The sequence below is a fragment of the Haliotis rufescens genome, unplaced genomic scaffold (genome assembly GCF_023055435.1).
Source record: "Haliotis rufescens isolate VD_foot unplaced genomic scaffold, xgHalRufe1.0.p SCAF_12, whole genome shotgun sequence".
In the NCBI taxonomy this organism is placed as follows: domain Eukaryota; kingdom Metazoa; phylum Mollusca; class Gastropoda; order Lepetellida; family Haliotidae; genus Haliotis; species Haliotis rufescens.
This window is the reverse complement of record NW_025963802.1, coordinates 39,425,406-39,433,900: the sequence shown is the minus strand read 5'-3', so window position 1 is coordinate 39,433,900 and position 8,495 is coordinate 39,425,406. Positions and strand designations below refer to the sequence as shown.

General features: G+C 44.0%; 1 protein-coding gene across 1 annotated transcript; it reads right to left on the bottom strand.

Annotated features, from left to right (window-relative positions):
• Positions 1-845: 845 nt before the first annotated feature.
• LOC124150900 (demethylmenaquinone methyltransferase-like) lies at positions 846-7,908 on the bottom strand. The gene is made up of 6 exons (XM_046523090.2): positions 7,755-7,908; positions 5,775-5,940; positions 5,519-5,650; positions 2,891-3,029; positions 1,492-1,584; positions 846-1,219 (listed from the first exon to the last, which is right to left on the bottom strand). Exons 2-6 carry the CDS (start codon positions 5,880-5,882, stop codon positions 1,005-1,007), a joined length of 687 nt encoding a protein of 228 aa, XP_046379046.2. The 5' UTR covers positions 5,883-5,940; positions 7,755-7,908; the 3' UTR covers positions 846-1,004.
• Positions 7,909-8,495: the final 587 nt, after the last annotated feature.

Genomic DNA, 8,495 nt, shown 5'->3' with positions numbered 1-8,495 from the left:
GTCCGCCTGAAGGGCGGAAGGTCCCGGGAACGATCCCTTCCTAGCAAAAGACGTTAAAAGGTGGTACTTGTTGTTGAACTCCAGAAATATTGCAGCTCATGGTGATACGGGATGGACTTCCAGTGTGATCGTGAATTACACAAACGTATTTAGCATTAATAAAACATTGTCAATTCCTACCTTCTGTCACAAATACAAGTTTGTTTGGTTTTTGTTTGTTTCTACTGAGGTGTGTATGTGGAGGATGGGATTTTAAATGTTGCGAAACATGACAGATAGACCCGGGAATGAGAGTATGTACACATATCAGATAGGTATTACTTATCGCGCAAGCACGTCAAAGCATATTAGAATTGGTCAGCTGCCTCTGTATGTCCATTTTATCAAACTGCAAGAAATATAATGTTTAATAACTTAACGAAAATTTACAAAACAAGCTGGTCACACATTAATGGCTTAATTGCGAAAGGTTATCGTAGAGAGATTCATAAGGAAAAATATATCATGGCCACAAGTCTACACCACCACCACCCCACCCAACCACCCCTCGCCGTTAACGCCTGCGCCGACTCGCCACAATAAGATATAGCTGTATCCTCTTATCACAATGCTGGTTCAGTGGGACAGCATATCTGTTTCCCCTTGTCAAATGCTTAAATACAGTCTGGTCTAAAATCGCTTTAATAAAAAACGCCACAGTTAACAACATACTAGTTACATACGATACTATACTCAGCGGCAAAAAAAACCCAAACCATATAGAGAAGTATGTACGTTAATAAAAGATGTTTACAATGTGTACCACTTGTGTACCATGTGTACCATGACAAAACTAACAATCAGTCAAGTGTTACCATAGAGGGTCTTTATTCTTATCACGATATGCTGCGTGTGCTTTCCAAACTTTAAACGCTAACAATGCACGAGACAAATAGGGATTCTCGAGTCATGGATCTTTGACGTCATATGTCATACATAAATATATTTTAAAAAGAGAGACTTTATTAAATCTCAAAATATTTCTCCGACACGTTTACTTTCAAACTGTAAAGAATCCCGGGACCTAGGCTTTTGGCCAATTGACCGTCAGCGAGAGGTATTGCAGTCACTTCCCAGGCTCCCTCTGCCGCAAGCTTGTCTATCAAGGGAAGTAACCGGTCACGGTACTCGACAGCGTTGTTAATGTTCTTTTGTGGGATTGTGAAAACTATCCGTCCACCTAATCCGAAAAAAAACAGACTGGTGAAGTATACTCAATGTTTGTCAATTCAATTAATAAAGCAAAATATAAACAATATGGCTACATTTGTGTAAACAGAGGCAGAGCACAAGGGGACGTGAACCTGTCGAGTGTACATGGTTCACTGAGAGAGTGCCATCCAAACTCAATGTCAGGATTGATATCCAGTCAGGTCATGCTAAATACCCCTCAGCAACAGTATCCCAAGGATAATATGTCCATTATAAGTAATTTCAATTCTGACAACTTACCGGGCTTAACAATTCTGATCATCTGGGCGAAGGCATTACAGGGTACTAAACCCTCATTGAAAGCTGCTGTGGCCGTTATGCAGTCATAGAAGTCTGAAAGAAAGTTATCTCATGGTTCATTATGACAGTGCATTCACAGTTACAGACATAGTGGCCCAGTGGGTGGGAGAGTAAAGTGAGTATAATGTTGAACAGTATTTGAGTTGTGTCGGCTTGATGTGGGAGGATAGTCGGACATGAAGCAGTTCTAAGAAGTCTTCCACTGTTTAAATATAAGGAACAAGAGCAAGTTGGGGGGAGGCGAAGGATTATAATCAGGGAGAACATGTTGGATTCGAACCCTTAGACGCACATGTGCACGTCGAATCGTTGCGCCGTTAGATGACCATGCCACTATGCCCCGTTCATACAAGCTTCGTACCACTCGAGCGCTTTGGTTTCGTACAGTCAAGTCTCGTTTATCCGACACTCGTTAATCCGACAATCGGCTTTATCCGACACAAATGATGGGAACCGATTAAACCAGTGCTGCTTAGACCCGTAAATCCGACAGTCTCGCACTCCGACTCGGACACACCTAATTTGCAACGATTTGCTGAAATCACTCATTAATCAGTCTCGTTAATCCGACACGGTGATCAGCGTACTCCATGGTCATCTGCCCGCGAGTACATAGCCCCGTGTTTTGATGCGATACGAGTCGGCGTGTGGCTGCTTATTTAAACGGCTGCAGAGATAAACTTTGTGTTTTGTGTATATTGTGGCGACTGTCACATTTGAATCTCCGGCTAGTTGACTAGTCGATGGGGTATTGCTAAAAGGGGCGTAAAACCATACTCACTCACTCACTCACTCACTCATTACACTGCCGGTTTCAACAACTTCACATTCACAATTACAGTTCTCTTTTATTGGTACATGTGGTATCAATGCGCAAATGTGTAGACGGTTAAGACCGAGTCAGGACCAGAAATCCAGTGATTGACATTATGAACAAGGATCCACCCCGTCGGGGTACGTTTAGAGGTAAACAACCAATTCACTGATCCTGACCTGGAATCCCCATTGGGCGGTTGCTATATGAACATTTATACAATATTCATGTCATATATGCGTGTATAGACCCTTGGTAATATTACAGATTATGGAGTGAAATGCATTTATTTAAATAATTGATAGACTATATGTCTGAAATCCGTCTGAAAATGAAACTATGAAAGTTGGCTGTGTGGGCTTTAAATATGCCTGATGAGAGGGTTGATAATTGTCCTTTACGACCAGTTACTGATCTTATGACGTCAGCTTGATCAGTTCTGGCACTATGGAACAGTATGTAAGTCCCCAAAATAATTTCAGTATTTTCTGAAACAAGTTAATTAACTTCACCCTCTTCCAGTACCTGTTTCAATTTCCTCGACCCTGTTTTTGTCCATGAAGGCACAGATCAGGCGACGGTAAACGTTTCTGGTTTTTGCCACATCCAACATTTTCTGAGCAGGATCAAGGGCATCGACGTAGGTGAAGCCAAGCGCCTTCAGCTGGAACAGTGGGGTGATACATGTCTATCAACACTTCAAGATTTACATCAAGAACTGTGAGTATTGGCTCCAAAACTATCCTTGATGATCGAGCACACTACCATTATGCTGTATCCTGTGGACCGTGGCCTGGAGAACAGAGTGCACGTGAACATCTAAACATTTCCTTTTATTAGTAACAGTGGGTGAGCTGTATTTTATAAGATTAACAATACTGATTAGGGTTAAAGCAAAAACAACAATAACAATAATGCAGGTCTTAAGGCGGCTTTAAACGACCAAATTAGTTTGGAAACAAAAGGTTGGCAAACTTTTTTAACTTTGAGTTCACACGACACATATGTGTTGTTACTTAGTTCCGCATGGCGTCTCCGGTGAGCATTTGTCCCAGTGGCATGTAAGGAAAATCGCGGCGGCAGGGTCATCGATGGCTCTCCTTCGGAGAAAACGCAGTAGAAAGAGATAGAAAAAGAGGGAGATATGGGCACCCCTATATAAACTCTTCAAAAAAAGAAACTTGACATAGATGTAAAACTACTTTTTGCCAAATATCTAAAATAATTACATTAAATGAGAACCAAATAAGTCAAACAGAAAGATGATGTGTCTATAATTCGCGAAAACACATGCAAAGCACATAAACGTAGCGCTTGGGGATCAATTTTACAGCTTCATCCAAAAACGTGCAGCACAGGATCCTGCATTTAGGCATGCAGGCCCCCCTGCTGAATGGGTATAAAAATCCACATCAACGGCTGTTCATACAGTCCTTATAACGGCAGTAGAGGCGGTGACAGAATGCCAAGGCTATGATGCAGCTCAACGGAACAACGCCATTGGGAGATACAAGACTGGAGCAACTCAGCAAGAAGTGGCCAGGCACTTTGGCGTATCCAGACAGACAATCTCCGCACTGAGGATCCGATACAACAACACCAACAGAGTTGACGACAGACCAAGGTCAGGGAGAATAAGGGTGACAACCCAAACACAAGATCGATACATCCGGCTGCGACACCTCCGAGACCGCACTACCACAGCCACGTCTACAACCACACAGATCCCTGGGGTACGCAGAATATCAGATCAAACGGTACGCAACAGACTAGGGGAGGCTGGACTCTTTGCACGAAGACCTGTTCGACGTCATGTATTGACCCCACGTCATATGGCGGACCGTCTGCTTTGGTGCCAACAGAGGGTTAGATGGACACGTGCAAGGTGGAGAAATGTACTGTTTACTGACGAGTCCCGTTTCCTACTTACACGTGCTGATGGGCGCGCACGTGTCTACAGACGTCGGGACGAACGTTACGCCCCCAACTGTGTGCAGCAGGTTGTCCCATTTGGCGGCGGGAGTGTCATGGTGTGGGCCGGAATCCATCACGGTGGTAGGACGCCTCTCGTGCATGTGGCAGTTGCATTGACAGGTGTGCGTTACAGAGACTTGATCCTACAGCCATACGTTCTTCCTCACGTCAACGTTCATGGCGGACAGTTCCAGCAGGTCAACGCTCGACCGCATATTGCACGTGTCTGTCTGGACTACAGAGCATCTGTGGGACGAGTTGGATCGACGCGTTCGCAGAAGGAATCCACCGCCCCAAACACTTCCGGCGCTTCTTGATGCACTTCAGCATGATTGGCAGCACATCCAACAGCGTGTTATTGACAACTTGATTGCATCTATGGGTCGTCGGTGTCAAGCGGTGATTGATGCACGTGTTGGGCACAACCGATACTGACATGTTCTGTACCCCTGTGACATTAACTGTATCGTGTACGTGTGTCTGTCTAGGTGATACGATTAATGTTTTGAACATTGTGTACACTGATCTTCAAACAGTGTTTCAATTATGGTTTCTGTGTCCTATTTTGAAACAATCGCATTATATTACATTTTGAAAGTCAGTGTCAAGTTTCTTTTTTTGAAGAGTATATAATTGGTATCAATCAAGCTGATGATAATCCTTGATTTGTTAGCAAAGCAGCTTTCACCAAAGTGATAAAAGCCATTTGTTTAGCAAACGTCAGTAAAAAGTCACGTGATATTTACGCAGTAAATGATTGGTTGTAAGCGACCAGCATATGTTTGACAACCATTCATACGTCACAATCGGGTTTAAAACACTAAAATTTGGGCCAACATATTGATGGGAACAGAGACCGATTTCTCGCCAACAATTTTGTCAAACTTCACAAACTGGTTTTCAAACTGTTTATTGCAATGTTCACACACGCATGTGTCCCCCGCCGTGATGTTGCTGGAGTATTGCTAAATGCTGCGTCAAATCAAACTCGCTCACTCACTTATGTTTGTAAACTTAAGTTTGACGTGTGAATCCGCCTTTAGACGTTTACCACTTTGGTGAAAACTGCCGGTGGTGACAAACCAAGGATCACCATCGGCTCGAATGATGACGAAACAACAACCAACTATTGTATTGTTTTCTTAGCCGTTAAGCTGATACAATTTGACCTTTGGGTACCTTCAGGCCGACAAATCCTGTCCCTGCTCCGACGTCCAGAACTTTCAGACTGGACCGGTCGCTCTCAGGGTAGGTCGTGGCCAAGAAGTCTCCGACAAGTTCATGAGCCCGGAGTCCCTTTTCCAGGACTTCCTGTCAAGTCAAATAGGGTTACAGGAAATTTGGAAAAGGCTGGGAATTTGAAAGAACGAAGAATGTTCTTACACTGGTTGTGTTTATCTAAGTGTTGGTGGCGAGGAGGCAGACTGTATCCTACCTCATCATAGTCGTCGGCGAAGTCGTCGAACATCTCCGCTATCTGCTGCGGAGTCATGTCCGTCCTCAGTTTAGGATTAAACCTGGCTTCCTTGTGATGTTGGGACATTGTGTCGTGTCGAGGTCTGTCAAGGTCGATTAGGATGATCACACGGGTGTTGAACTTTCTGGAACACAATACTTGTTTCTCTGACATAAGATGTGTATTTGGGGACTAGGCTCTGAAAACTTAGCAAAGTTAGACTGAAATCGTTCAAACAATTTGTAAGTCTGCAAGTGTCATTAATGATGTGTTACAATGAAGCAAATAATGGCAATCCGGTACTATTCACAACACACGACACTATTCACAACACACGACACTATTCACAACACACGACACTATTCACGCCACACGACACTATTCACAACACACGACACTATTCACAACGTCAAGAATTAGACAAAGTATGAGGTCCAGCCAGACAGTTGAGCGGATTCCTTCTTTGAGTGAGTGAGTGAGTGAGTGAGTGAGTGAGTGAGTGAGTGAGTGAGTGAGTGAGTGAATGAGTATGGTTTTACGCCGCCTTTAGCAATATACCAGCAATATCACGGCGGGGGACACCAGAAATAGGCTTCACCCATTGAACCCGGGTCTTCGGCGGGACGAGCTAACGCTTTAACAACTAGGCTACCCGACCGCCCCTCCTTCTTTTATACGAGGGCCGGTCGGGTAGCCTGGTGGTTAAAGCGTTCGCTCGTCACGCCGAAGACCCGGGTTCGATTCCCGACATGGGTACAATGTGTGAAGCCCATTTCTGATGTCCCCCGCCATGATAAAGCTGGAATATTGCTAAAAGCGGCGTAAAACAATACTCACTCACTCACTCACTCACTCACTCACTCACTCACTCTTTATATACGATGAGATCAAGTTTCCACTCTTGTGATTTTACAAAAAAAAGATTAACCAAACATAAGACGTTAACGATATTATGCCGCGTGCCAATAGAATACTGTAAGGGACAGGGAGCAGGAAGCAGGGAGCGAATAACGTTGAATATATCCTGATTGAGGTGACCCAGTCGATATAAGCCAGATCAGACAAGGCCCCACATACTTACCCCTTCTGTTATCTGCGTGTCATCGGGTATACGGCATGCGGCGATACTACCGTTAACGTTTTATGTTTGTGTTTCCACCTCAGGTTAATCTGCTTTGTAAACACACAAGAATGTAGGGCCTTGTCTAACCTAGCTTATATCGACTGGGTCACCTCAACCAGGATATAATCAACGTTACTCGCTCCCTCACATATTACACAAAGCAAATTGTTCGTTAAAGTCAGTTTGTCTACTAAGATATTCCTGGTCTACAGTCAATCCATTACCTTGTTCTTGCGTTACATAGTTCATGCGGCCAAGTGGTCGAAGGCCTTGGGTTCGAATCCCAGATTATTCGCGGTTTTGATCTGTCGTGTAAGAACCAGATTCACGCTCTTGGGTTTCACGTTGCAAACGCATCTGTATTCTTCCTGACTTTTCTCCATCATTATCTAATTCCTCGTAATATAACGGGGGTGGGCACGGGTGGCCCAGTCGTCTACGGCGCCGCAATTAGGTGTGCAGAGTTGCGTCCATTTGGTACCAAAGAAACCTATGATTGTGGGTTCGAATCCCGGTTTGCCCCGATAATGTTTCTAGGTTTGTCAGCACCATACCCGTGCGTGTGGGTTTCACCGATGTGGTAAACGTCGGAGACCTGCATCACCTCGGGCTTTCCTCCCACGTTAAACTGACACGCCGCGATATACCTGGAACACTGTTAAAAGCGGCGCTAGACCCAACTCACTCACTCACCCACTCAAGAAATATAATGTTTAAGAGCTTAACGGAAATTTGCAAAAACAAGCTTTTCACACATTTATGGCTTAATAGCGAAATGTTATGGTAGATAGATTCATCAAACGAAAGGTTTGTGATGACCACAAGTCTACACTCACCTCTCTTAACGCCTGCGTCGACTCGCCACAATAAGATGCAGCTGTGTCCTCTTATCACAATGCTGGGTTAGTGGGACAGCATATCTTTTAAGCCTGGTCACATGAAGTTGAAACATCAGCTAGTGCCCAATCTAAACAACCCCAGTGTCATTGTCATGGATAACGCCTGGGAACCAGATACTGTTGCGCTCAATCATGAGCGGTCTGAAGGCGACCGTGCAGGAATATCTGACATCTTGAAATGTCGAATTCAGACCATCTTAAACAGAAGTTCTAACTCATGAAGGAAATTCGCCTGAATTAGAACCAGTAGAGTACAAGAGAGATGTCCATGGCGGCACAACACGGTCACAATGTTTTACGTACACCAGTCAGATACTGTGAACTCAGTCCTATTGGGCTTATGTAGCTAACATGTCATGTGTTACGTGATATATGTCATGTGTCATCTGTGATGTGATATGTGTCATGTGATATCTCATGTGAGATGTGTCTTATGTGTCGCACGCCATATATCATGTAAAAAAATGTTTTATGTGCCACGTCTCATGTCCATGTGGTAGATGATAAGTCCTAAGAATCATTTGTAATGTATATTGCTACCGCCACATATATTTACCCAATGCTTTTCATGAATGTAATCCTTATCCCGTGTAATCCTTATCCCATGTAACCCATGAAGATCCGGGGTAGAATGGATCTTCAACAACCCATACTTGCCGTAAAAGGCGAGTATGCTTG